The 27,702-nt window shown below is 46.3% G+C and overlaps 1 protein-coding gene across 1 annotated transcript in view; it reads right to left on the reverse strand.

Annotated features, from left to right (window-relative positions):
• TEDC1 (tubulin epsilon and delta complex 1) overlaps positions 1 to 21,818 on the reverse strand; it is a 66,098-nt gene extending 44,280 nt beyond the window's left edge. Inside the window, exons 1-4 of the mRNA XM_053950911.1 lie at positions 21,663 to 21,818; positions 20,706 to 20,784; positions 14,795 to 14,997; positions 3,513 to 3,671 (exon numbers count right to left, since the gene is read on the reverse strand). Coding sequence (XP_053806886.1) covers positions 3,513 to 3,671; positions 14,795 to 14,997; positions 20,706 to 20,784; positions 21,663 to 21,818 — 597 coding nt within the window. The remainder of the gene's footprint in view (positions 1 to 3,512; positions 3,672 to 14,794; positions 14,998 to 20,705; positions 20,785 to 21,662) is intronic.
• Between the last annotated feature and the right edge of the window lie 5,884 nt (positions 21,819 to 27,702).

Here is a 27,702-nt window from a genome sequence, read left to right on the forward strand (position 1 = left end):
AAACTCTTCTTCTATCATTGAGAATTCCATTTAACATCATTTCATTCTTACTAACCCATACATACAGCCCGTAATCAGATATTCACCTCCTTAAAAAAAAAAAAAATCATCTCTGAGCCTGATCTAACCCTCCACTACTTCAGGATGGAAAATAACCCCAGGATATTCATCAGTTTTGCAGAAACTCACCTGTTCCTCTGTTTTTTATAACATGCTGACTGTGGCACAGTGCATTTAACACAGGCCCCCAAAAATGAAAGCTTTAAACTATACAGGTTCCTTCCTGTTTCGCTGAAACCGTGCAAGGCTTCTTACATTTTTTAAGGTGAAGTGCTACCTCAAAGACTAAGTAAAAACAACTGCTCTCTCCTATGAGTTCAAGAGGGATCAAAACCCAGGGAGACAGACTCTTCTGGCATTTGACAGAAAGAAAAAGAAAGAGAACAGAAGGAACCAAGAGACGTGCCTTAGCACAGTGATTTATTCTCCACGTCCCCATGTATTTGAAGGCACACCAGGTAAATATGCACCACTGAGAATTTCGAGGGAATGAGTATGGTATTACTACATTATACTTTCAAAGCGAGCCAACCTGTCCATGTTGAGAAGCCACTAAAACGTTATTCAACAGCTCATTGCCTCAGGCTGCAAACTTCCTCAGAAACAGAGAGGTTAAGATTTCCCTCAGGAAGTCTTCCTCCTACAGCAGGACATGTGTGCTTCTGAAAGCTTCAACATGCCTTCTGGGAGCTGAAGTCACTGAACAGCAGCTCATCAGAGCAGCCAGCAAAGAGGAACAGCCAGGCAGGCCACCCAACAGGCAATTCCCAGCACAGGACCAACTGTAGCTCCAGGGAGGCTTCCCTCTCTTGGGGACCGCAGAACTTCATCCCATCAACCTCAGGTGGCTGCAGGCAGGACAGAGTAGATAGAGGACACAGCAATATTGGTACTAAAAAATACAGAGTGGAAGGAAGAGCAGTCATCTTCTAAGTAAGAACATTTTTTTTCCAACTGCGTTGTGTTCTTCTCAGAAAGGCCCAAATAGAGAAAATAGCATTTTAGAGCCCGTGTGAGTCACAGAATGAAATCTGCAGAAGTGTTGCCACCAGTTGACAAAAATTATAGCTCCTGATGAGCAGTAAATAAGATTGTTCCACAGCTGAGACACATAACCTGGTACGTTATTAAACACAGAGAGTAAAAGCCGTAATTATCATTTTGTAGAGAAAGCCCTCTGTAAATCTGCCAACATAATTAAAAAACATAACACTCATTAGCCTTTTGCATACTGTGCTTGTGGTTTATTAGAGGAAAGCAGCAGCTCATATAGAGGTCATACTGGGTCAGTTCAGTCTTCTAACACACAGGATAGTTTAAAAGTTTGGAAATTAATGCAGTAGTAAAAGCAATTTCTCTAGAAAGAGTCAGGAAATATCAATTATTGTTTATACAGCTGTTAAATTGTGTAAATGTTGTATTTTGTGTTACCCTAAATGCTAACATTAATGTGGCACTGCAATATAGTCCTTGCAAAGTCACATTTACCTTTCTATTCTCCTACTTTTAATTCAAACCAAAATATAAATCAGAGCACTGCACTTTATTACAGCTCTGAGCAGAACTCCCACAGCTGCACACATAATACCAGTGTGGGTTCACGTGTGGAGGAGTTGGGCTCAGTTCCACCCTCCTTTGGGCACCCCCATGGTGGCAGCCCTGACTGTGACAGTCACCTCCAGCACCACTGCTGCCTTCAGTTTCACTCAGCAATGACTGCTGGAGAAGGCAGTAATGGCAGCTTTGGGAAACTGGATGAACAGAGACACAATTCATCCTCCTGCTTATTCCTCCAGATTCTGGAAATTGTGGTCCAGGGACCTGCAGCATAACTAACCTGTCTCTTGTAGTTGTCTGACTGTCCTAACTTTAGCACACATTCTGCCTTAGATAGCCAAGAAGGGGGGAAAAAGTCCAAGTTTATTTAAGTACAACTTCCACAGGAGGGTCATCATCTCTCATCTCCCTTGCCAACAAGATTTTAGCATGTTGCCCCATCAGCACATCTCTTCATTACCTCAGAGCCTCATTTGGACCGCTGAGAATATCTCTGTTTGTACTCGAGCTCCCAGGTCTGACCTGCTCTTAATTCTTCCTTGGCCTCATTAACTGCAAGCTGAGGCACTGGAGCTGCCTAATGATTTGTTACTGTCAAGTCTCACATAAATCAGAGCACTGATGATGAGTTATGGAGGCATTTGCCTCACCTACTAGAAAAACCAGCATACCTTAAATAGAGGTTGCTTATCAGGGGGAGAAGATGCCAATCATTTCATTTGAGATTGACCTCTCCCAACCCCATCACAGTCTGTGATCACAGTGCAAAAAGCCAAGGACTGCACGGGCACTTAGAGGGAATTGCCACCTTTGTTCCCAGCCCAGGGAAGCACATCAGTAGTGGCCAGTGAGAAGCAAAAGGTTATTTTGGATGCTGCACACACAGCACCTGATCCCTCTTCCCTAGGGCTGTCCATCAGACATCTGCCCTAGCAATCAGTTCATGGAAAGAACAAAATGTAACCTCATTAGAGTTTTTAGCACTTGCTCTGTCAGACACAGGATTAAAACCAAGAAAGCATCTTCATTCAAAGGTGAAGATGGTTCTGACAACTTTTTGATGTGTACTTTGGGAAGAAATTTTCCCCAAACCATTTTTAGTCTCAAAAAAAGGTTTTCTGTGACGGTTTTGAGTACAGTAATAGCTGGCTCATTTAAGTTATTTAAAGAGGTATAAACAGAGAAGGGGGACCTAGGGAAAGCAATACATAATAACTTTTAGGACTATCTTAAGAACTGTATTTTTTAATTTGTTTCTGAAGTCACCACCGCTGTCAAATTTGGGACTGAAGGTTGGTTCCATCCTGAACAGATATAATGCTCCCAGATATCTGTGATCAGACAGGCATCTAAACACTCATAAATGGGAGGAGAACTGGAACCTTAGCAGTGTAGGGACCATTACTGATTCCTGATTTAAAAGCAGGTAAATTTTGGGTTCTGCTGAGATGTCCCCTAGTACTTTGGAGAGAGATTTTGCATTTTATTTGCTATTACTCTCAATATTTATGCTTAACATTTTGAATCCACATTTCCAGTGAACTTATAGCTCTGCATCGCTACTTCTTGTCTGGGGAACCAGAATGCTCTGTCTTGTTTCTACCAGGCATTTTCTGAGGAAAAACAGCAGCAGCCTGTGATTGCTGAAGTGACTAATGTGCCAACCTGCAAAAGAGACTTTTATACAATTACAACCTTACAAACACTGAACATACTACATTTTCTCATGGCTCTGCCACACTGGGGAAAGACAGAGGTGCTTATATTCAGAGTAATTCACTCTTACCCACAGAAAATGCAGAACTAGCAAACAAGAATAATTTGTACATTTAGCTCTAGCAGACAAGGCTTTTAAATAATAAACTATGTCATAGTGAGTTAGAAGAATCATTTACCTTGTGCAAAAGTTTGCATTGCTCTTGGTGCTGAGCATGCAAACTGCACCACTGCAACCTCAGCCTCCCGTTTAACCACTGCAGGTATCGAACATCCACTCTGTCTTCAGGTCCTGCTTTGCTTGTGCCTTCCTGGCTGTTGGGCAGTTCATCTTCACACTGAAAGCAGGAAAGAATACCAGACTGGTTTTAATCAGTTTCAATATTTTCAAGTCATTCGGTAGTGAACGTACAAGATACATAGGCCAAAGAAGAAGAAAATCGCCCGAAAATCAAGTCAATTCCAGCAGCACAGAGAAATTAGAATACGGGACTGGGAACAGACTAAACAAATAGACAAGTGTGGAATAAATATCAGCTTCTCAGCTGTAACGTGGTGAGCTGTCTCCCCTCCTGTCTTTCATTTTCCATGCCCAGGAAGACACAGTGTTTCTGAGACAGCAAGCATGTTCTTTACCCAGATGGGAAAAACTGTATTTTGACTACATTCTAATATGTCAAAGAACATAAAAAACAGATTTAGCTCCTGCAGTGTGTTCCTGAGACCCTATTTTGTAAATCAATAACTTTTATAGGGACAAAATCGTGGGCCTGTGCTTGCCCAGCTATTTTCTTTTCTCCATCCAGCACTTCCCGTCTGGCAGGATTGAGGAAAAGAAAAAAATCCTGCAGCTGGCAGAAGCCAGGACTCCACAGAGGCACTCCCAGCTACAGTTGCATCATCTGTCTTGCTTGTTTTGCCTTTTTCTAGAGTAATTTGGAAGGAAGAACAGAAAAGCAAAGAGTTTCCATTTGTTCATCTTGTCCCACTTTCCTTCTGCTGCAGATGAAAACCCAACAACAGCCAACACCTTCATCTTCTGCATGAAATTTTTGCAGCACATTTCTGTCGTATCTCTTTCCCAGGACCACGGGGAATTCCACCCCCCCAGCCCCCAGCACAAAGAGATCATTCACATGTACAGACAGATCCCTCCGTTTTCAGCTGAGACTCCTGCAGATTGCAAATTAAAACGGGAAGGTGACATGGGTAATTTTACTTCTGATGCCAGTAACACCATTTAAAGTAAAGCCTTCCATTTCATGCAGTCTATAGGAATTACTCACAATAAACACAACCCATCATTCCAAACGTTTTTACCACAACGTGTCATAAGAAATAGAAATAACACAGAACTGCAAAGACCTGGTTATTCAGAATGGATGTTTGCCATTCTGAAAGGAAATGTCTCCCAGTTCTTAGACTCTCAAGACATTTCTTTTAAGCAGAAATTTTAAAAGCCTACTTGAAACATGACTGTTTTCAAGAAAACACTTAGGCAGATATTTGGACCCACAGACATTGTTGGTATTTAAACATATGTGCTTCCCTGCTTCACAGATTTCCACGTTCAGTAAAATCTTCAAAAGATCCAGTTGGCAGGCAAAGCTTGAATGTAGTTCCAATTTGGATCCTAAACTAACAATGCAAACTGTAAAATGAAGAGATTTAATCTTGCCTTAAATGCAGATTTCAACAGAAGTGTGTCTAAAACCATGATCAAATAACCCCCTAACACTTGTTTTAACCTAAATATCTCCAGCTGACAGGGCCTCTATTACAATGAGTGTTCCTATTATTTATAAGCACAAAAACGCTGTTCTGGTCACATACCAAACTGTATCAGTACTAGAGGTTTGTTCCCTTTTGCTCTGTGGCTCAGATAAACAAATACTATAAATCACAGAGGTGCAGGGCTGGTAAAGGGTTTCCCCTTTTAAAGGCAAAGATTCACCTTTAACAGAAAAAAAAAAAAAAAAGAAAAAAAAAGTAAAAAGAGTTTGTGCCAACTCCAACGTTCCTCTTCTTCCTCTGCTCCTTTGTCTCCAGGCTCCTAAACCAAGGCACTGTGTCCTAGGACACTGCAGTCCAAGCCAAGCACCTCCACAGCTCAGGCTGTTTTGCCCCAGACAGGATGGTTTCAGGACCAGGACACCATGCAGATATGATTTGCAAGCTCTCCATTAGCATGATAAGCCAAGCAAGTTGGATATTAGTCACGGCAGCAGAGAAAACCCCCATGTAAAGAACATTAAAACACCTCATATAAGCAGCTAGAAAGCCACAAGGCCAAAGGCAGACTTGGGAATCCCAGATTAAAATCTGCAGTGTCCATAATTTACAGTCCTACTCCAACTTCCCTGGTTAGAGGTTTCAGAACAGCACAAATACTGCTCTCCTGGGGATTTATTTCAGGAAGGAATGGCATTAGACTCAATTGCTTTGGCAGTACAGTGACAAACACCATGCAGAGCTAATTTTATTGTAGCAACCTGCCTTATTAATATTAAAATAAGGAAGCCAGCCAATGCATTTTTAACAGGATCTCTCCATTATTTATTTCACAAACTGCACAAAAAATTTACTTTTGCTACGAAATACTTAGCCCGGCATAAAGTAAACAAGGTAAAAAAAAAAAAAAAAGGACTTGCATATTATACTGTGACCTCAATTTCCAGTCCCATCTTTACAATCTCAGACTATTTACTGCTCTCCCAGGGGGTGAAAAATCACTAAAACACGAGTGCAAGCTATAGGCTTTGCTTCGAGTATTACTGTGAATTTATCTAATCTATGCAGCAATCCAGGTACACACCTACATTCACTCTGAGATACAGAGGTGCATATTTTTTTAGTCCAGTTCACAGAGAGAGAGCAGCCAAGGCAACTACCCAGAGACCTCAACGGCCTTCCCACACTTGGAATACTCCACGCCACTTTTGGAAGAGATCATTCCACTTCCCAGAGAAGCATTTTGTTTGCAAACTGTTTGCTGCAATTAATGCTTCTCTTTGATTCCATTTCAGAGAAGGGACGTGCTTGGATCAGCTTGAGGAATTGGTGCCAGAGCCTTGCAGTTCAAAAGTCACATGAGTAAATACCAATGCCCTCATCACCATGTTGAGGTTTTTTCCCATTACTGGTGATACCTGAGCTGCTCTGGTCAAACTGGGTGATGTGGACCTGCCAGAGCACCCCTGAGCAGAATTAGGAAAATTGATTAAGCATAAGATAGAATGAAGCTCCTCATTTCACTCCCACCATAGCTCACCCCAAAGGAGCTTTCTATCCTAAAAGCTCCAAGTACTGCTGTTAGAACTTTTCAGGATCCTCTCATTGGCAAGACTAAGAAAAGCAAGCACAAGCCTGATCAAAGTGACAAGCATATATTTACACGAGCTCTCTCCAAGCCAGTTTCTGAACTATCACCCTGCCCACACTTCAGCAGAACCAGCTCTCCTGTGCTAAAAGATCCAGGAGAAATAAACAGCTAAGCCCCAGAACACATACACTTTCCAAGGCACCACCCATTACCATCCCAGTTAAGATAGCTCACAAACTACAAAACCTACCCCAGCCTCACAAATAAATCTCAAATACACCTAAACATGGTTTATGTCCCAAAAGCATATATTTAACAATTTCCGCAAGGCAGCCTAGAGTTCAGTCTTTAGCACACAAGTTTTGCCCTAAACATTCCATCCCAAGCTACTTCAAGTAATATTATAAAAAAAAAAGATGTCAGATCATTCCCAAAAAGTGTGAATAGGCTTGTCGTTAGACAATGCAGCAAGTGCATAAAAAACCCCAACACTGCCAAAGTCCTCCTGGCAGAATTGTTCTGAGCAGACAAGTCAGAGTCATGAAATACAGTGAACTGAAAAAAGCCATCAGATATGAAAGTACTCAGAGGAAAAGAATAAGGGGTGGGAGAAAGGAGAGTGTGGAAAAGACATGGTGCTTTATCAATTTTCAGTCACATTCCATACATCTGAGGAAACAATGTGCATGCAACGTGCTTAGGGAGAAATTAAAGATTAAGAAGTTTCAACTGCAACAGCAGAAATGAGGCTGTTCTTTTAGGTTTGAAATACAAAGCAACTCCACGTTATCAGAAATCAGAGAGCAGGTGTACCAACAGTGGATGGAGATAAATTAAACAAGTACTTCATCATATAAATACTTCATCAAAGAACAACACAGGCACCAGTGTGTTTACAGACATGTGAGACAGGAGCATTTTTTCCACTACTTGCTCTGTTTGAGGATTTTAGTGACTTGGTACAGAGTAGATCTTGCTCTGTTCATACACTTTGAATTACTAAAACTCAAAAAACTGATATAATGCAAAATTCCTTGCAGATCCAGCAATATGCCATAAGCAGGACTGCAGAGGAAACACTCTGCTGTGCAACTTCATCTAGCCTTTCTATACTATTCCTACTGAATCTTTAAGGCCTATGAATCCTTACCTAAATAAATTCACTGTGCCCCGTGCAGGCAATGGAATAGAAAGGCCGTGCTGCCTGCACTGCTGTAAAACACGGTGATGGCAGGGCTGGCTCCCCCAGAGATGCTCTTTTCTGACTGTGAGCTGCCACCTGTCGGCCCAGGACAGAGCCCAGCTCATCCCCTCCAAGCTGTGGCTTTTCCCAGGCATCTTCCAAATCCCTCCAAGCACCAGCTCTCTGCCTCCCACATCTGGACAAGCAGCAAACAATCTGCTGCTCACACTACCCGTGAAGAAACAAGCCTGCTGGAACATGGATAAGATGTTTAACCCCACGGATAGATGCACTAGGTCAACCCCCTGACACTAATCCTTGAGCAGAGCAACACAAAGCAACTGCCAGCTGAACCCTCCAGTGCACGTTCCCAGCCCACTGCTCACCTGTACTGGACTGACTCTGGGTCTAGACAGAAAATATTTACTCACTTACCACTCAGATCTTAACTACTCTAAGGCCACAGCCTGGTATCACCAAGGTGGGTAGGAGCACATTTAGATCCTCGCTGCAGGGCTCAGGAAAGGCAAGGCAATCACATAAATCAAGCCAATAAAGTGCTTCTGCAGCTTTCACTGAGCGCTCATTCCGAACCACTCATAATTCAGACAATGGTTTTGATGTGACATAACATATGTTAACTTCTGTAATTACACATCTTTAAGCAGAACAGAGTTTTTTGTTGTTTTTTTCCTAATTAAACACCATAGCCAGAAATAACAGTATCAGACATGCCTCCTTAATTAATATAGCCATATATCTATCTGCAGGAGGGGAAAATATGAAAAGGAACAATCTGAACAGATGAATGCAAAAGGGACAGCACTATTTTCATTAATAGCACCATAAACAACACTAAATGGATTTCCTCCTAGACAAGGCAAGATCCAGATTAGATTTATGCAGGGAAAGATAGATGGTGTAAAAACCCATTCCACATAGTGCACATACCAATTAAATCTCCAGATATTTGCATAGAAGAGTAAGTTTTCCACAAACGTAAGTGCTCACAACATCGAAGTTATGCTCGTATCGCGTTCAGCAATTAAAATAAAAAAGTGAAGTCCTGTGTTTCCGCAAGGCCTTTTAGCTTTTAAATTTCTATGCCTCTTTTAAGAATTACTACTCACAACAGCACTCCAAGAGCTTACTCTTGGCAAAGAGTGAAAAAGAGAGGGTGCTGAGGGAAGACAGAAAATGCGAACATAGCTCTTACCCATGCCTGCCTTGCTCAAACAAGCCTCTCTGGCAGTAGCCACAGGCCTGAGGCACTAGAGCACATCAGTCCTTTATCCCATCCCTCCCCACTCACTTGGGATGTTATTTAAGAGCTCTGCAATACAGCAAAAGCACGATGCCTTTAAAAGAGCTCGGCAGCGCTGCCTAACCTTTGGAGCTGCATGGTCAAAAAGAACATTCAAATCCCAGTGCTCACTGTGTTATATATTCAGACAGAAGGTGGGAACTAAACATTCTAAGACCAACACGTGACAGGGTAGACCTTAACTGGGAGAGCGTTCTGCAGGGCTCATGAAATGCAATGCACAGATAATACCTTGCACTGCTTTTTTCCCCTGCCTGCAGCTGTAGTTCCCCTTGCCCATGGCCATTTGCTCCAGTGTGGCAAGAGGGGAGCCCCTGGAGATAGAAAGATGCAGCTCTCTGCAGCAACAGCACACCTGGAGCTAGAGGGACACAGGGGAACAGCATCTGCCCTCCAGGAGAGAGAAGGCAGAGCTCTGGTAGAGCAGGTAGGAGCCTGCCATGCCCCTCTCCACACGTTCCTGAAGGAAAAGTCCTCCTGAGGGAAAAGTGCTTTATTTCAAAGGATCCTCTCAACCTCAGACCCAGGTTGTTTACAGTGGGACACCAAAAACAGATGTTCTCATTTAACTCCAAAGGCTGTGAAGATAATCAGAACATACCAAAGGCACTGGCTGCTCCCTGGCACTGGAGGGCAGGAGAGGCACTGAAACACCTCAAAATCCCTCGTTTCCCCAAGACCCAGGAAGGAGCTCCCTGTGCTGGATTTCAGCAAAGTACCAGTATGACCATGGTAAACCTTCCTACGAGCACACCAGTCCTCATCATTTTGTCCTCAAGCTGCTCAAGCACCTGTTTGCTGAACCCCATCCAGGAACACGTCAGCTGTAACATCAAGTTCAAGAAACTCAGCAATTCAGACATTACCAGAGACACAGCAGATTCAATAAATTATAAGCCTTTCTGATCAGTTCAGACTTGTCTTTTAGAGTGTTTTACTTTGCCATGCTGTCTGGGAAAAAAAAATTAAAAATACTTCTTAACTGTGCATTCACTGTGTCAAGCAAAGACAAATGTTGGTAACTGCACATCTTCTAGTGTAGCACAGGAAGAAGGTACCATGACAAGTTCAAAGTATGCTACAAGAGACTTGTCAGCCACACTGAGGTGAGGAAAATTCTGCAGGAGAAACCTCAGGGATCCTGCGCCCTCTGCTCAGGTTTCACAGATGGCTTTTAAAAAAAGAGTGTTCCTTAGCAGCTACTGAATCCAGCAACAGTAATAGCAGAAAAAGGGCAAAAACGTAAACGGTGAGAGTTACTAGGAAGACAGAAGGACAAAGAGAATAGAAGTGTAAGCTGAGGGAATAAGGGAGGAAAACCAAAAAATGAAAGCTGACAGACTAATATAGCCCATAAAGACCTGGAAAGTAATTACGCCTCTGAGTCAGAATCAATAAGGTTAATAAAATTCCCTCCTCTCTCCTCACTGGAATTGATGAAGACATGGAAAAAAATGCAGAAAACTACTTTTCACTGAAACTAGTGCCCAAGGTTTCCTCATTTTCTACTGGGGGGAACATCAAGCTTGGCTGCTACTGTAATACTTTCCTCTAATAACATGGTTTATGGAACAGCAGTGACTGTCAAGTTTTCTGTAAAAGAAAGGCATTTCACAACAAGATTAGGCTAAGCAAAAGCCTTACACTATACTGGAAAATAGCCAGTGAGCCAAACTAGACCATGACAAAAGATGAATCAAATTGCAAACCTAAGGCTCAGAAGGCATGTTTATCTTCATTTTTGCCCACCAGAAGTAATTAAACTGAGTTCACTTTGGCATGCTAGAGACACATGCTTGAATTCCAAGCACAAGAGACATAATAGCTCTATTTGTTGATTACTACAAATTCACAAGAGGGGAGGGGCATCCAATTTAACTCAGAGGGCCAGCAGCAGACAGAGGGAATTAGTGGAAACAAGAACCAGTGTTTGTACAACATCTCCTGATGATCATGAGGGATATAACATCACTACACCCATTTAAAAAGCTCAACAGTCTCCACACATAATTAAATTACAGGGGACACAGACTAATTTCAGCTGTAGAAATAAAAGAAGCACAGGCAGTATTCCTCCCTGGAAACAGGAATATGTGCTCACAAAGTACTGCTGTTACCTGCCCAAACCATCATCAGATTTGGAGAAAGCTGGGATGGTATCACTGAAACTTAAAACACGAGGTAAATATGAATTAGTCAAATATTGAATGTGCTAAAAAGGCAAGTTTATATCAATTATATGCTTCTCAGAGAGAATGAGAACTCCCCAGGTGTGCCTCCCAAGTTCAGTGAAGGAGACAGTTTCAGCTACAGATTTTCAGCTGTGTCTTGTACACTAGGATTTGTTACGTGTGAATAGGAATCAATAAATGGCACTTGAGAATAATCTGCCTGTACATGATCAGCAAAGCAACAGAAGACGTTGAGACATCACAGCAGTGAATATCTGAGATGGAAATCCACAAGGGGTGTCAAAAGCCTTTGAAAACCACCAATTACTGGCGCAGCGCTTTAATGCAATTAACAGGCGAGAATTCCCAAGCAGACACTTCAGTGCATCGATGTGAGCCTCCAATCCAGACTGTACTTAAGTCTTTATAGATCTAACAGAGTTAGTGATTACTTCTTCTAGAGATGGCCCATGCAAGGTTTGAACTTTCACTTACTGCCTCTGGAGTCACCAACCTGCTGACAGATGAGCACAGTAAATTCCGAGAACTTGAACTGCTGCAGCCCATCTCTAAAGTTTATCATGGATTATGGATTCCAGTTTATCATGGATTATGGATCCCCTGCTCCTCCTGCACAGCTACACGGTTTGCTACCTCTTACCACCTTTTATCATCTTTGAGTTTATTATTTCAGGAATCACTTAACTTTTGGTTCTGAAGATGTAACTACATGTAAAAGTCAGCTTGTGGAAGGCTTCTCCCAGCTCAGGATCAAAAGATTAAGAATTCCATGCAGAGCTTGAGCTCCTTGTCCAACATGTGTCATAAATACCCTTGTACCTCTAAAAATCCTTTAGAGCTGATGGAAGTGTTCCATTTGCAGGGAAAGAAAATGGTGTTGCTAAGGAACTGCAAAGGAAAAAAAAGGCCAGAGTGTGGTAGCCTGAAATGAAATTATTTAAATTAATTGGTCGTTGATATGTTGGGTATTTGGCACATTATCAGCAATTCAGCAGGCTTTGTTTTAAATTTAGGCTGAAAGAACAGTCAGAACATGATTGTACACTTAATTTAGGGATTAGCTCCATTCTCTCTTCTCACACAACAGACCCTGTTCATCTTTGTGGATTTCAGACAAAATTTTAAATGCAAACCACATGAATATCAGTTTGAACTAGAGCTATGCCTACAGTTATTGAGACTCCTTTCCTTTTAAATGAAGACAAAGGGTAAGGATTCTCTCCTAATTTATTCTCACTGGTAGACCAACAGATGTACTTTTCCAGCAAGTTCTGGCTTTCACACTTTGCTCATTTTGGCAGAGATCTAAGGCATGCACAGAACCAAATGTATTTCATGGTTTGTTTGTATTTTTGTTTTGTGACATTTTCACTTCAGGAAAATTGTTTGTAATCATTAAAGATTCCATTCAGTGGAAGATTTTTCAAGTTCTCAACTGAGAATTGCATTTCAATTGTCTCAAAGAGCATTTCCTTTTCTTTCTCCTGTTTTGTGAGACAGAGCTTTCCCCAGTGAAGGTTTTTTCCTCTTCTTTTACCTTTTTCCTTCACTTTACTGAAACAGAAGAGAGTTAAGACTGCAGAGACTACACGTCTGGTGTGTTAACTTACAAGATGTCAGGTAGCAAAGTAACAACCTCACCTTCCCCCTCTCTTACTGAGATTTTGGGGTCTTATTGCTGAACACTGGCTGATGAGCAGGCTTTGCCACATGGTTACCTCACAAAATAACAACAGCCAGCAAATAACATTATTGCTGTTGCAATGCCTAGTTGATCAAATAAAAGAAAAGACCTCTCCCTCAAAATTCCATTTGTTTTAACTTTCTTGTGATGGAGAATCACAAAACCCACTAGTTATGCTGTAACTGTATTCTTTTTTTCCCTTGTAAATATCCATTTTTATTGGAGCATGAAAACTGCTGGATGAACACCATACAAGAATTGTTTCCATTAATACAATGAGCTTTACACACACAAGCTAACTCCAACTTCTATACAATTTTTGTCTGGTCATTGAAAAAAAAAAAAATCAGACTCTTAAGCCTTTCCAAACACTGTTTTGGACAGTTATGGAGTAAAAACATTTAATATGCATTCTATGCTTTTTGAGAAACACAAGTACAGCAGGTGAGAATTGCAGTGAAGGACACACCAGTATGTGTGGCCACAAGAGATAACATTGTATTACCATAGTTCTTTCATCCCTTTTTGGGAAATGCAAAACTTAAAGCCTTCAGAGAAAACAATACAGGTGCTGCCCCATTCCCTGAATTCGTGTCACATTTCATTTGTCACTCTTTTGTAACAGAAATTGAGGAAAATTTTAACAAAAAAAAATTTTAAGAAACCAAAAAAAAAAAAAACCCTGGTACTGCAGATGAAAAACAAGAAAAAGGTAAAAGAGAAGTTTAAAGTAAAAAGTTCTCCAGCAGTGTGTTTTTATTGAAATCTCAAGACACCCTTCACATAAGTAGATGGCACTGCCACTCAGCCTCCTGTGCTCCCTCTTCTGTGCAGAAAATAATTGTAGTGCAGCAAGTGTGGTCCCTTTTCTCAAAATACTTCCTGTATTGTTGTTACAAAGAGGATTCTTTCCCTTGTTTTCCATTTGTACAAACAAAAGGGTTTTCCTTCTGAAGACACTGTTTTTATATTGCAGATTTCCAAACTTTCGCTTTCCTGCTTTGCTGCCTCCTGAAAAGGCTCCAGAAAACCAGGGGAAAAAACATATATGGGTTCAAGAAAGACTACAGGCCTTAGACACCACAAGATTATCAGCAGGTAGCGTTTCCGACCCACAAAGTCCTCTGCCAAAAAATTAAGAAATTCTGTGAGCCTGTCATTTTGAAGCAGACTGAGCAGTAATTAGTGTCTGACTAGATGATGGTTACTTCAGAACAGACTTTCTATGATATCAGCAGCTTTTAGTAACGGAAAAAACAACCTACTCCAGTGCGTTCTCAAAGGTCCTTAGTTACCTCAAGAGCAGGAGCTGCCATTTGAGACGTTGTTGTTTGCAAAAAGTACTATTTGCCTTACCTTTACCCGCTCGACCCAACAGTGCCAACACACCCAGCATTCATTGCTAACCTGTTTGCCTGCCCTGCAGAACCATTCACAGCTCAGTCTGGGAGCCCAAAACCCAGAAGCAGCGAGACTGAAGAGATTCACTTACCTCCACAGTGGTCTCAGCTGTACTAGAAATAGAAATCAGGGAATTCAAGCAAGGGTAGGAGTTTGATAAAGAGAAAGAACCCCTAAGCTTTGCACACAGAAAGCTTAGAGAATGGAAAGAAAATAGACGCTGGCCTTTTTTGAAGCGGAAGTCACTTACCTGGCAAGGCACCACGACAGCACCCATCACACACTGGTGGTGACACAGCTGCTGTCACAGGTGACTCGTGGACAGGGTGGGGTGGAAGGACACAGGCATGCTCACCGTGCACACAGAGGTCTCATCCCCAGTCTGCACTCTGTTCCGAGCCAGCAGCTGCTCCAGGAGGCCAGTGCTGTGCAGCAGCCAGGAGAAGGCCAGCAGCAGCTCCCGGCTGCCCGCGGAGCCGTCGGCCGGCAGCCGCTGGAGCTGGGGCCGGCCGTAGCCGTGGTACCACAGCGCCCACTTCACAAACCTCACCTGGGCACCTGCAAGAGCAAAACAACGGAGAGTAACAACTGAGAGCAACCCTGCAGTGCTGCAGTCACCCACGCAGCTCCACAGCTCCTCGGAGGGCAGCATTTTTAACCCAGCCTCAGGAAGACAGTGGGGACTTAGTCTGTATCAACTGTCCTTGCAGCCTCGCGTGAGAGAAATGAGATGAAGGAGATGCTCAGTTTTTTGTATAGAATAGCTGAATCTTTATTGTACACAGATAACTTTTATATGGTATTAGAAGGCACCGTGTTCGAATTTAATAGGTCAGCAAATTATTGAAACTCAGTTGATTGGTTGGTAATGGTTAATGCACATGTTGATCAAATTTTTTTCTTTCCAGATAGTTTATATTTTTTCTTCATGGATTCTCACAGGATAGACTTCTTATTTTGGTAGGTGCAAACTCTTTCTCATAAGAATAGATGGTTATGTAAACTGATTTTTATTTTTATGATTTTTTTCCTCATGGGAACTTAACAGGTTAGTTTAGCCAGAACAATAAGGTTTAAACCGTGTTTTATAAGGCCTTTCTGTTATAAGGTTTTATCTATATGCAACAATCAACAACTGGTGAAGGACAGGGGGGAAAGGATAAAAGCCTTCTTTATTCAGCCCCATTCTGATTACAGGAACTACTGCTCAGGGAAAAGAAGAAATTCCAAGTTGGGATCAAGACAGGTAATGGAAATTAACAAAGGCAACAAAGGCAACTAGCCACCCCCACTACAATGGGACTCCAATTCACCTATTCATTTTTTATGAGTCACCAAGCATGCTATGAATTAGCAAACACTCTGAACCACTCTACTCCTGAACTAAACTGGAATTTAGAGATAGGAGTTTCACAGCCTGCTGCAGATCTCTGAGCACCAGAGAGCAGAGATAATGCAGCACAGCACAAGGGCTATTAAATTCTCAGGAATGCTCTGATCCATATTCCTTCACACCAGTAAATGGTACCTGACAGCTACAAGACAGGCACTGCAGGACTGTAAAATACTGGAGAAACACAGAGAAAGTTATTATTAAAAAAGGTTCTGCCCAATAAACCTTGGCTCTGTACTAAGTCAAAAACAGAATAAAGACCATAATTAGGAGGACAATGAAAACAACACATACTGGCTAAGAACCAACAGGTGTAAAAGGAAGACTCCAGAAATTTTCTGGAGTTCTCCGAGGGCAACAAGAAGTAAGTGATGAAGGAAGATTCAACCAATGCAAGACATTTAGACTTCCCACTGGGATTCAGCTTGCACAAAGAAACCAAGGCACTGCAGTGGAGGGAGAGGAAAAGCCCTGGATCAATGACAAGTACCCAGCAGACAAAAACCAGAGGGCAGGAACAAACAGTGGTTTCACATGAGGGCTCTGTGCTAAACAGCTGCTGTTCAACCAACTCAAAATGACACTTAGACAACGTGACAGTGACAGAAAACTTGGTGCTGATGTGATATTAGTAGTAAAGAATGCAGATCATGAAGGACTGCAGAACCCTGAGCCCAAGCTTTAAAAAGACAGATAAAAGTATTTTTAGAAAAAAATGAAAAATTATGTGCACAAATAAAGAAATGTTCCTAACTTTACTGCCTTACAACATAAGACTGGACGTGGAACTGCTCCGTGGGCTCAGGAACACAATCTCAGATGATAAGATTTTTAATGACAGTATCACAATTGCTTCTGACAGGCATCCAAAGGCAAACTCAGTGTGAGAAACCTACCAAGGACACTGAACAGAACACAAATACCCACCGTGACCCTTATTTCTTCTCTCCCATTAAGGCTACAGAAGATTTGGAAAGAAATGAAGAGAAAGGACAAGTGCAATCACAAGTACAGAACAGCTGCATTGTAAGAAGCAATGAAGTAGGCCAAGAAGAAGAGCAAGAATGGATATGACACAACTCTTCAAAATCCTGAGTGCTGTGCAATGGGTGAAGAGTGGATTATTTGTTTGCACAACACTCAACACAAGAACTGTGAGCCAACAAAGTTAGCAAGCATGTGAGTCAAAACATAACAGAGATGCTCTTCACACACAGAGCAAAATTCTGAAATTTCTCACTGTGGGACTCTATGGACTCCTAAGAGTCACTCAGGGTCAAGGAGAAACTGGATTTACAGAACAACAGTTCATGGAAACTTATGAAACACAAACATATCCCCTCTGGAATGGAAAGTCTGAGATGTAAACTGCTGGAGGCTGAAGGAATATCCCCCCACGCCATGAAACCATCCTTCTAGATTTGCTCTTTTCTTTTCTTTTGACAGCTGTCACAGCTGGGTAGAGCTAGAGGAATCTACAGTTTCATGCAGTTCAGGCATTCCTACAAAGCAAAAGACCTAAATCACTCCATTTGCTCTTTCCACAGAGCCTGTGAATGAAACAAGCAGCTTCCCTTCCCCATGTCAGGGTGGCAGAAATGCCTATGGCTTCCTAAAAATCTTCCTGTAGATGTGCACTCCAATCCCTCAAGCACAAGAGGAGCATGGAGATATTGCAGATTTTATTTTGATAACTTGTGAACATTCTTACATGAGCAGGGTTTTCATGTCATTCTTTCCTTTTCTGTGTGCATTTGTCAGGAAAGGAATTGCCATAACAGGTAAAGGCAGAAATCCTCCAAAAGGAAGGATGATCAGTACATGCTTTCCTCCTTTTTCAAAGCAAATAAGCATCACATGCTGCCATCTGCAGTTCAAGGAGCTCCTTAAAAAATAACGTATCAAAGTGGAGGAAAGCAGAGCAGGTCAGGTGTTTTTTTATTTTCTTTTATCACCATTTCCCTACTCTGACACATCACTCAGGCCAGATCCACCAAGGTAATTCAGCACCTGAATTTCAGTGTTGTTCTGGTCCTTTATCTCCACTTCTTTCATGTCTCCCTCTGCAACATGCTACCCTCACAGGAGACGGTACAGTTGGTGTACCAGGCAGGAATTGGGAGTGAGCAGTCAAGACATGGATCTGGAACTGGGGCTCAAGGAGCCTTCCTGTGACCTTAGAGAAGTCCCTCAGTTTTCCCCATCTCTAGAGTGCTCAAGTTAGAAGGCAAAAGTATCAATGGCAGTAAAGGTTATGTGAGTACCCAGGACCAAGATGGATTCTTCCGTAACACGCAACCAAGAGAGAGGAAAAAATATCACTCAGATAGAAGATCAGACCTATCTGACGTTTTCTTATGGCATTAAGATTAGGAAATTTATACAGAAAGACCTTTACAAGGCTTTCAACTAATCCCCTTCTCCACAGATATTATTTATAGAAGTATACTCAGCAAGTAAGACCAAGCTGGGGATGAACCTCAGGGTTCAGCTCACTAAAAACTATACTCAAGCTGTGCTTTCCCACTGTGAGTCCTGACAAATATTTTCAATGATTTACAAGATGGCATTCAAAAAAGAGCTGTGCACTAGCCTGGCAGGCTAAAATGGAAAGGAACTACAAACCAAGTGCAAGCACAGACACAGATACATTACTTCATGCACTCAGACAAGGAACATCTGCACAGGGAGTGGGATTATGGGAAACTACCGCTTCAGAAAAACATTTTCTGCTACATTTGTCAAACAAAGAAAAATCTATTGCAGCTTCAGACCTCTTTCCCATGCTATAAAAACAGAACAGAAATCCCAGAAAATAAATGTGTCTTCCAACTGCCCAAATGCATATTGCACTGCTACCTGGTGTGGCTGTCAGGTTGTTAACCAAGTTCATCAGCCTCTGTGAAGGACAAGCAGCATGAAACCACTAATCACGATTCCATCAGCAAGGTTATGCCCAGAGTATTCACACAGCTTACTCTGACTCTCCACTGTCCAGTGACCCACTGCTGTGACATGTTTAAGGCAATGGATTTTACAGTAAGTTTACAGCAAAGTTTACAGTTAAGTGCTTTTCACTGTGGGAAGAAAAAATTCCCACCGAAGAAAAAATTCCCACCAGGAGCCAGTTGCAGAATTTTATAACCACTGACTGGCAGGCTTCAGTGGCATTCCTGAAGTGGCCAAAGATCAGTGTTTCCTTCTGAAAAATAACGGATGCAAGACCACTGGAGAATGGCTTCTCTTTTCCAGAAAGCTGTTTCTAAGCTCACAGCAACCCCTACACCAAAGGAGTCTTCACAGCCTTCCTCTGGGATCTGGCAACTGCTGCTCTCCTTGTTTTAACCAAGGTAATTAAGAGGTTGTACAAAAAGACCAGAGAAAAGCAAAGCTTGATCTGTGGACTAAGGCACTAGACTTGGATTAGAGGAATCTGTTTCAATTCTCTATTGTGTAACAGGATCCTACACAAACCTGAGAAAGTTATTTAGTGCCTATGCCCAAGGCTTATTTCATTTGCATTAAATACACAAGAGGCCAGAGCTGGGGCAGAGAAGAAAAGCAGTAAAATATCGATTGTGTTCAGAGCAGACAACTCATTCACTTGCCAAGCAAAAGTAATTAGTGTCATTTGAAAAACAGCCCAGCTCTCCAGCCTGAATTTCAGCTTTAATCACCAAGTTGTGACTAAAAAGGTTGCTCAGAAATCAGCTGAGCAGTTCTCAGCAGAACCTCACATTGCTACCTCACAACAATACCAGTGGAGGCTGTGTTTGCTGTCTCCAGAGCCAGAACCTGCCACATGCATTTGGAAATTCTGTCCCCAAATGCTACAGGCAATTAGTATGGGAGCAGCCAGGATCCAACAAGGTTGCACATGTGCAGGACCACATCCACAATGCTGTGGGAGACAGTCAATAAATAGACTTGCCCTACACAGCAGATTGTGCATGAGTGGAAAAATAAAAACAGCCAAATGAAAAATAGCAGTCCTGCGAGTAACAGGACTGCCTGCTGAGCCACCAGCTAAACTATGCTGGTGGTTTTGCTCTGCATTCCACAATGCTTAACCTTTCTTAATTCCATCTACAGAGCCACCAGGCTCACAGCTGATCAGGGGCTTATACAGGGCTGTTTGGGGTGTTTTGCTTTCAAGGGCAAAAGTGAGTATTAAGTGGATTTGGTATGAGGAGACCTTGATTCATCACAATACAATTCTCATACAGTGAAAAGGCCCTAGATAGACATGTTTCAAGAGAGAAGATGGGGAGTAGTGTTGTACTTGGAACAACATACATTCAAGAAGTAAACAGTCTTCTGCTATTTTGAGAAGTCAATCTGTATTCAGCTCCTCTCTGGAGCAGTGGCCCTGTCCGTAAATGTATTATTCGCAGTTCCCCTAAAATAATCACACACGGTCCATTTCTTGTTTTGTCTAGGACTTCAATCCAAAACACTGCCTTTATGGCTCTCATGTTGCAATTCCTGGCTCTGACACAGGACTGGATAGAAAAGTACCAACAGAATCACGGTATGAATGGAAATGGGAAAAGAAGGAACCAAAGGAAAACCAAATCTGCTTCCGTCTTTGCAGATACTGAGAATGCATAACATCATTGCAGTGATTTACCTGCAATAAAATGTCACAGGGATGCAAGAGCCTGTGGAAACATCCCCGTTTCCAGGACAAAGCACACCAGAGAGTAGCAAACCTGCCTCACAGCACATTTACTCATCACTAAACCTGACACCCAGTACGTTGGTGGCACAGGTGTTCAAAACAGAGTGCTCACTACAGGGCGAAAGGAGCCAAAGGTGCTACAAAACCAGTCCCAGGACAGATGGAAACTGCAGTCAACCAGAATGAAGTTACCTATGGCATCAGACTCTGTCCACCTGCCCCCATGGATCTGCTTCAGAAGCACGTACAGCAGCTTCCAGAAGTCCAGGCTCTGCAAAAGAGAGGGGTGGAAGGGGAGATCAGCAGGAAAAATATCTGCCATATTATTTAGACTTAATTAGGCAATTAAGCCCATATCTGAACATCACACATGGAACAGCACACCTGCTGATCCAGCCAACACCATCTGATCAGGCAGGTTCATGTATGTTCTCCTACCTGATGAACACAGAATCTACAGAAAAGAGCACCCAGAAAGAAAAGGGCTAATGCTGGCTGTACAGCAACACCCAGCACTACTACTGTGAGACCCATGTGTGGAGGAGCATTCCAAAATCTGCTGATACAACCACATATGGCACAGCTCACCCGCAGTCAAACAAGCACCTGAACACACCGGTAAGATCTGACCACAACGGTGTCAGAAACTCACAAACAAAGAGGCACAACAGAATGAGCTGGAACTGGGAATCATTTCTTGGCTGCACAAGGACACCATGCTGACAAACTCAAATAGTGATTCTTACGGCTGGAATGTCAGTCAACACTTGTAAAATCCTTAAAACAGCCGAGGGAGGGAGGTATCCTGTGTGCGCGCTGGAAGCCTCGGAGACAGAGCAGCAAGACCCAAGCAAAGGGCAGCAGGCGACACCGAGAAGGCGTCGCAGACTAGAGTGAAACACCAAGCCTCAAGTTACAACCACAGCAAGGCACAGCCCTTCCCAGCGCAGAGACTTTGCTGAGAGTTCTCTAACACGTGTCAGCTGGGTGCACACCGAACCGGGACCGCACGCAGGGCCTGCCCAAGGCTCGGTGCCCGTCGCGCTGCTATGCACAGCCTGTGCCCGGGCCCAGCCGGACTCGGGTGTCCCGCTGCTCCCCGCTGCCCTGTGCCCCGCAGGGTCTCCGGGCGGAGCGGCCGGCGCTCACCGCCTGCGGCCGGTCGAACCTGGCGCGGCGCAGGGTGTCGGGAGCGGGCCGGGCGCGGGGCGGCAGGGCCCGGCACAGCGCCCCGACGGCGGCGGGCAGCGCCCGACCCCGCTCCCGCTGCTGCTCCCGCTGCTGCTCCCGCTGCTGCCCGCGCATCGCGCCGCTCCCGCCGTCCCCGGCCCCACAGGGAGTGCCCTTCCGGGCCGCCCGCCCGCCCGCGGCAGCGCCCCCTGGCCGCGGGGAGGGGGCACTGCGGGCGCGGCAGCCCTGCTTGCCTGGATGTCCCTGCCTGTCCCTGCCTGTCCCTGCATGTCCCTGCCTGTCCCTGCATGTCCCTGCCTGTCCCTGCACCTCCCTGCATGTCCCTGCACCTCCCTGCCTGTCCCTGCCTGTCCCTGCACCTCCCTGCATGTCCCTGCACCTCCCTGCATGTCCCTGCATCTCCCCGCCCGTCCCGGGCCGCCGGTGGTCCCGAACTGCGCGCACGGCTCGGGGCACAGAACGCTCCTGGCCTGCTCCGGGCAGTGAGCCACACGTGTCACCTCCCCGAGCCGTGGGCGCGCCTCCTGCCCCGGCAGAAAGCACCCGGGGGAGCCCTGCGAGCTTCCCCCGTCCTTCCTGGCGGACAGAGCTGTTGCAAAAGCCGGCTCCGGCTGCGGCAAAAGCACAGCTCCGCCGCAGGCAGAGCAGCTCCTCGGACGGCGAGAGAGCAGCGTTTGGCAGCAGCAGCCCTGCGGATATTCCCGGATATTCCCGCCTGCCTCCTGCTCTGCGGGGCGCGCTGCAGCCAGCTCGGGTCCCCCGGCATTTAACCCTCGCCATGAAGAGATCCCAGGGATTAATCCTTGGCGGGCGTGGGGGAGGAGAAACGGAGCTGCTCTGAGTTGCAGAGAGAAGTCTGCCCATGACCAGGATTTACAGAAGCCAAACCTGGCACCGAGCTGGATTCCTGCTGTGGGTTTACAGAGGGAGCACGGCTGGTCTGTGCCAGGGACACGGGTCTGCTCCGCCAGCACCGCGGGGATCCTGCCTGTGCCTGGACATGAGACCTGCTGGAAGCCCCCACTGGTGGTTTCTTGGCCAGTTCCCCGGCTCATAGCCCATTTAATGCGCTCACTGTGCATCTAGCGTGGTGCCTTTACTTTTTTTTTCCACCAGTATCTGAACAACACGAAACAACACGTGAAATTCCTTCCTGCTACGGAACAGGCCAAATGGCTGCTTGCAATGAGGAGAGAAATCGCAGTGGTCCAAAGGGTCCTTGAACCCACGTGAACTGTGTTTGCACTCCTTCCCTCTGGTTGCTCCTCTCCTGCCTCCCGCCCCTGTGCTGGGGAGCGCAGCCCTTTCCAGTGCTGAGCGCTGCTTTAGAGCTCTCCCCGTCCTGTGGATCCTGGCTCCTGCTCCAGCCAGCCCTGAAAGGACCCCTGGGTGTGAGTTATCCAGGCTTAAGGATTTTTAAAAGATCTTCTCTAGCAGCTGTTGTCTCACATCCTCCTTTCCTAATGACCTGGAAAGCATTTTCCTTATTCCTTGTCCAGTTCTAGCTCAGCAATCTGTATCCACTTCTTTGCTCTCCTTCCTAACAGGCTTGGCATTTCCACATGGTTCCTTGCCTTTGGTTTCCAACAGCCCATAAAGTCCCTTTTTATTGCCCAGAGCCTTATCGAACCGGGACAATCCTCTGCTGTCTTTGGCATCCCTCTTGGCTTTCCATGCCTTGCTGCTATCAGGCACTGTCTGCTCCCTCCATGACACATCGCTTGTCTATTTTCCCGTCTCTGCTGCAGTCTCCAGGCAGGAGGACCTTCAGCTGCAGCCAATTTCCTGTGTTTTCTTGACCACTCCATAAACCCAGCTCAAAGCTATCCCTGTCCCCACACACATTCCTCTGTCTTGGCCTTTCCTCCTCAGGGCAGCTGCCGAGACAAGAGCTCTCCTGCATCGCCCGGTGAGTGGCTCTGTCCATCACCCCTCCTCTGGGCTCCCGTTCCCCAGCCAGCCCCCAGGCCAGCACTCAGCAGCTGGGATTCACACCATCCCCGCATGCCAAGAGCCGCCTCTCCATGCCGCTGGCCAAACCAGCCCCGTGGCACCCCAGCACGGGGCTGGCTGCCCTGCCGGCCAGCGTGCCCCGCTCCCTTGCGCCGTGGCTCCCCTGGCCGTGGCAGCCCCGTTGACCCAGGACGCCTGGCGCTGTGCAGGGCTGGCGCTCGGCCACGGGCGGCTCGGAGGCCAGGCAGAGCATCCCAGGCTCCCAGCATCCCAGCAGTGCAGCAGGAGCTCGGTGCCGGCCTGCGAGGCCCCACTTATCTGCTCCGCCGGCCGCCTGGGCCGTGTTCCCAGCGTGGGAGAGGCCGATGGGAAGGCGATGGTTTCCTGCTGCAGAGATGGACTGTGTGCTGTGGACAGACGATGGAGGTGACGGTGTGACGGCCCCCGGCGTGCTGTCCCAGCAGGGGTGGCGATGGCACCCCGCTGGCAGCAGAGCCCTGCTGCGTCCAGGCCACCCTCACCTCCCCTCTCCCAAGCAATAGTGTCCTGGCAGATGGAAACCAGCAATGGCTGGCTGACATCAGCGCACAACCCTGATGTCATCGTGGAGACTGGAAGCCCCCAGGACCCTCTCTACAGAAAGGAAGCAGGACAGAGCTGGCTTATCAGCTGGTCCCCGGCTCCCAGGCACTGAGGCAGATTCAGGGCGAGCATAGCAGTGGGGAGGAACAAAGGGAAGGGAAAGCCCAGGCACGTGCTGAGGGGCCAGGGATGCTTTCGTTGGGAAAGGCCACTGGACTTTGGCCTCTCTGGGTTGCTGGGCCCACGTGGTGCCACACAGCCACACAAACGCCCATTTTCGGCGCGATGTGTCAGCTGCGGTCATTTCCGTGCTGGGTGACTCAGTGGAGCCAAGGGCGCCTGTTTGCACCCGTGCCATGGCAACTCGCCACCACACGCGGCCCTGCTGCGTGCACGGGGTCGCCAGAGGTGGTGACGGCGGCCCTGTCCCATTGCCTCATGCCAATTGTACGCGATAGCAGCCATCCCTGCTTGCTCTCTGACGTCACCTCAGCCCGCTCTGCCAAGGGCAAGGTGTGAGCTGTCCTCCTGCAAAAACAACTTCTTTGTTTTTTTGGGTTTTTTTCTTAATGCTTTTATCCCCGTGAAGGCGTGGACGGGAGCCAGCCTGTCTCCTGGCCAGGCCCCCAGTCCAGGCATCAGCGCTTCCCACGCTCCACCGCCAGCTCGGGTGGCCTGAGTTCCTCGCCTCTCCCCTTCCCCTCTCCTTTCCCTCTCCTTCCTGCGGTGTGGTATCTGCTAAGCAGCCATCAGAGCAGAGCACAGCTTCCCTCCCTGCCTGCTCAAGGGAGGCCTTGGGTGGCAGGAGCATTTCACACCCCAAGCAGGTCAGGCAGGCTGCACCACTTTCTGCTGCAAACATTTCCAGCTCCTTCCCCATGTGCCCTTCTGCCCTTTTATACACACTTGCTCTACCCTCACTGGGACATCAGGTTAAGCAGAGTGGGAAAAGGCATGACCTGGCAGCATGGCCATGGTGCTGGCAGAAAGGAGCCAAGCACGCACAGGGACTGCCTGCATAGATGGGCTGCAGCAAGGCTGTCATGACTCCACATGCAGGCTCTGCTGCAGGTTTTCTGGACACAGGCAGTTAGTCAGCAGCAGGCCTGTGTGTGGACTGTAGCACCAAAATTCAAGGTCAGCTCCCAGCAGCTGGATGGTTAAGAAAAGTGTTGGTATTTCAGGCCCTCTTATGTAGGGCTTTCAGTATGATAAGTGAATTTGGGAATGATTAGAAAAGAGGTCTGAGGTCTCAGCAACTCTCTTCTCAGGAGTTTCACCCTTTTCACTCTAATAGCCAAGTTCCTCTGCACAGAGGGAAACTCCCTCTGACTTCCTCCCCCAGGGCCTTTAACTCGATACTCACCAAAAGAAGACAGAGGCTTCAGAGAGAAGTCCTTGCACCCTTCCCTCTTGGAAACTCTCCCTGTTTCGTTGAAAATAACACAAGAGATGTGAAAGTAAAATTCACCTCTGGGTGCCTGACGTCAACTTTTCTGCTTCTACTCCTTGCTTGGGCAAACCACCCAGGACCTGATAAACACCACCAGGGCTTTCTGCACCCAGCTGCTCTCCAGCACTGGATCACCAGCAGCAGGAAGGGGTGAGAGTAGAGCAGTCTGTGCCCTCCTCTCCTTCCTCCCTAGCTGGACCTTAATTTTCAGTACCTCAGTTCACGGTCCCATTCATTTCTTGTTACACCCCTGGTTGTCATACCCAGAGTCCCTCTGCCTTCAGTATCTTCAGTGTTTGCTGGAGATGTTGTTCCCCGTCAGGAAGTAGGTTTGACTCCCCCCTTTTTCACCTCTGCAGAGCTGTTTCCGTTGCTGAGATGGGGGTTCCCCAAACCACTGCTTTGCAGAGCTGGATGGGAAGTCCCATCTCCCCACGCGATCTGCCAGAGTTCCTGCTGCCTGACATCCGCTGCACAGCCCCTCTGTCCACACTCTCTGCATAAGAAGGCAGATTTCTGAGTCATTAGGAGATGGGCAGACACTTTTTTGACCTAAAATATGTCAGAGCTCTTTGAACTTAACACAAATCAGCCTTAAAAATCCCCAAAGCGGTGGCGCACTGGATGCCACCCAGCTCCAGCCCAGCTTCATCCTCATGAGCTCTGCACAGCACAGAGCAGGAAGTTCCTGCAGCCACAGCCCCTGTGCCACTCTCCCCCAGCCAGAGGCTGCACAAACCACCTCAAGGGAAGTGGTAGAAGCATCACATCAGTGTCCCCATCAGCGCTGGCAGGAGAGGATGAGTGGCCCTGTTGGTGCCCCAGCAAGGTAGCATTGACCCGGGCTCCCAGCTCATGTTAGTCCAGATGGGACCTGAAGGCTGCAGCCACACTGCCAAAACACAGCCCTGTCCAGGGGCCGAGCCCGCTGCCCTCCCTAAGCAGGACCCTGAGGAGAACCCTGCTGAAGGACTTCCAGCCTCAGCTACCTCCCTTGCCAGCTGCAGGCACAGAGAAACATCTGTCCTCTGCTTCAGATTAAGGTCTGTCAATCTGTGCTGAGAGGAGGACACAGCAGGGTCAGATCACCCTCACTGGCCACTCCTGCCTGCACTGTGCCCCCACGGCTGAAGGGCCCCCCAGCCCCCTTTTTGCTCCCCTCTCTTTTTCTATTCTGTACAAAAAGTCACAAAGCCGAGATGGGGAGCAGCAGCAGTTAAGTTTCTAAACCCATCCTGTTTTCTGTCTTTGCCAAAATCTCTTCTGCTTCCCTACCCAGGGCGTTGGGGCTCGCCCACACCCAGCTGCCAGAGGAGCTGTGATGTTGTTTGTTTTTTTGTCACAGTGATGAAGTGTTTATAGCAACTATCACTCCACAACCTACGGACTGATCTCAGCCCGAGCTTAGGAAATAACGGCAGAGGAAGCACGGCCCCTTTCTTCAGAGTCACCAACGGTGGCGTTTCAGGTCACCAAAGCAGGGAGGTTTTGTGCTGGGCGTCACCATGCTGTAAATCACCCAACAACTTTTGCTGTCCCAGACAGGCAGAAAGCTGGGATTTGCCCCAAGCATCTTGCTCTCCCTGCTGCAGGAGCAGCACAGCCAGGGCATCACCACACTGGGAGGGAAGGGAGCGTCCCTGCCTGTGCCAAGCTCCTGCCAAGGCTCAGAACCAAAAGCATCACAGATGAGAGGCACTGGAAACCACACTGCTGTCTATGTGTGCAGTCACACTCAAGGCCACGGAGATTTACTGTTCAAATGGAGAAAAGATTGTGTCTGCTGACAGCCCACCTCCCTGGCGTGCTGGCCACTGCCGAGCCTCGCTGAGCATCCAGGAGGCCTGGCTCAGGCGTGGATTTCCTATCCAAATGAGATACAGCTGTTGCTGCTTCCTCTCCAAAGACCAAAGCAAGTTTCTTAAAAAATCAATGTATCATATGTTTTCTTTGACCAAGGCTCCTTGCAGATGTGACCTGTGCCTGAACTGCCCAGCCTCACAGCATCAA

This window comes from Vidua chalybeata, chromosome 9, assembly GCF_026979565.1.
Source record: "Vidua chalybeata isolate OUT-0048 chromosome 9, bVidCha1 merged haplotype, whole genome shotgun sequence".
NCBI classification, from domain to species: domain Eukaryota; kingdom Metazoa; phylum Chordata; class Aves; order Passeriformes; family Viduidae; genus Vidua; species Vidua chalybeata.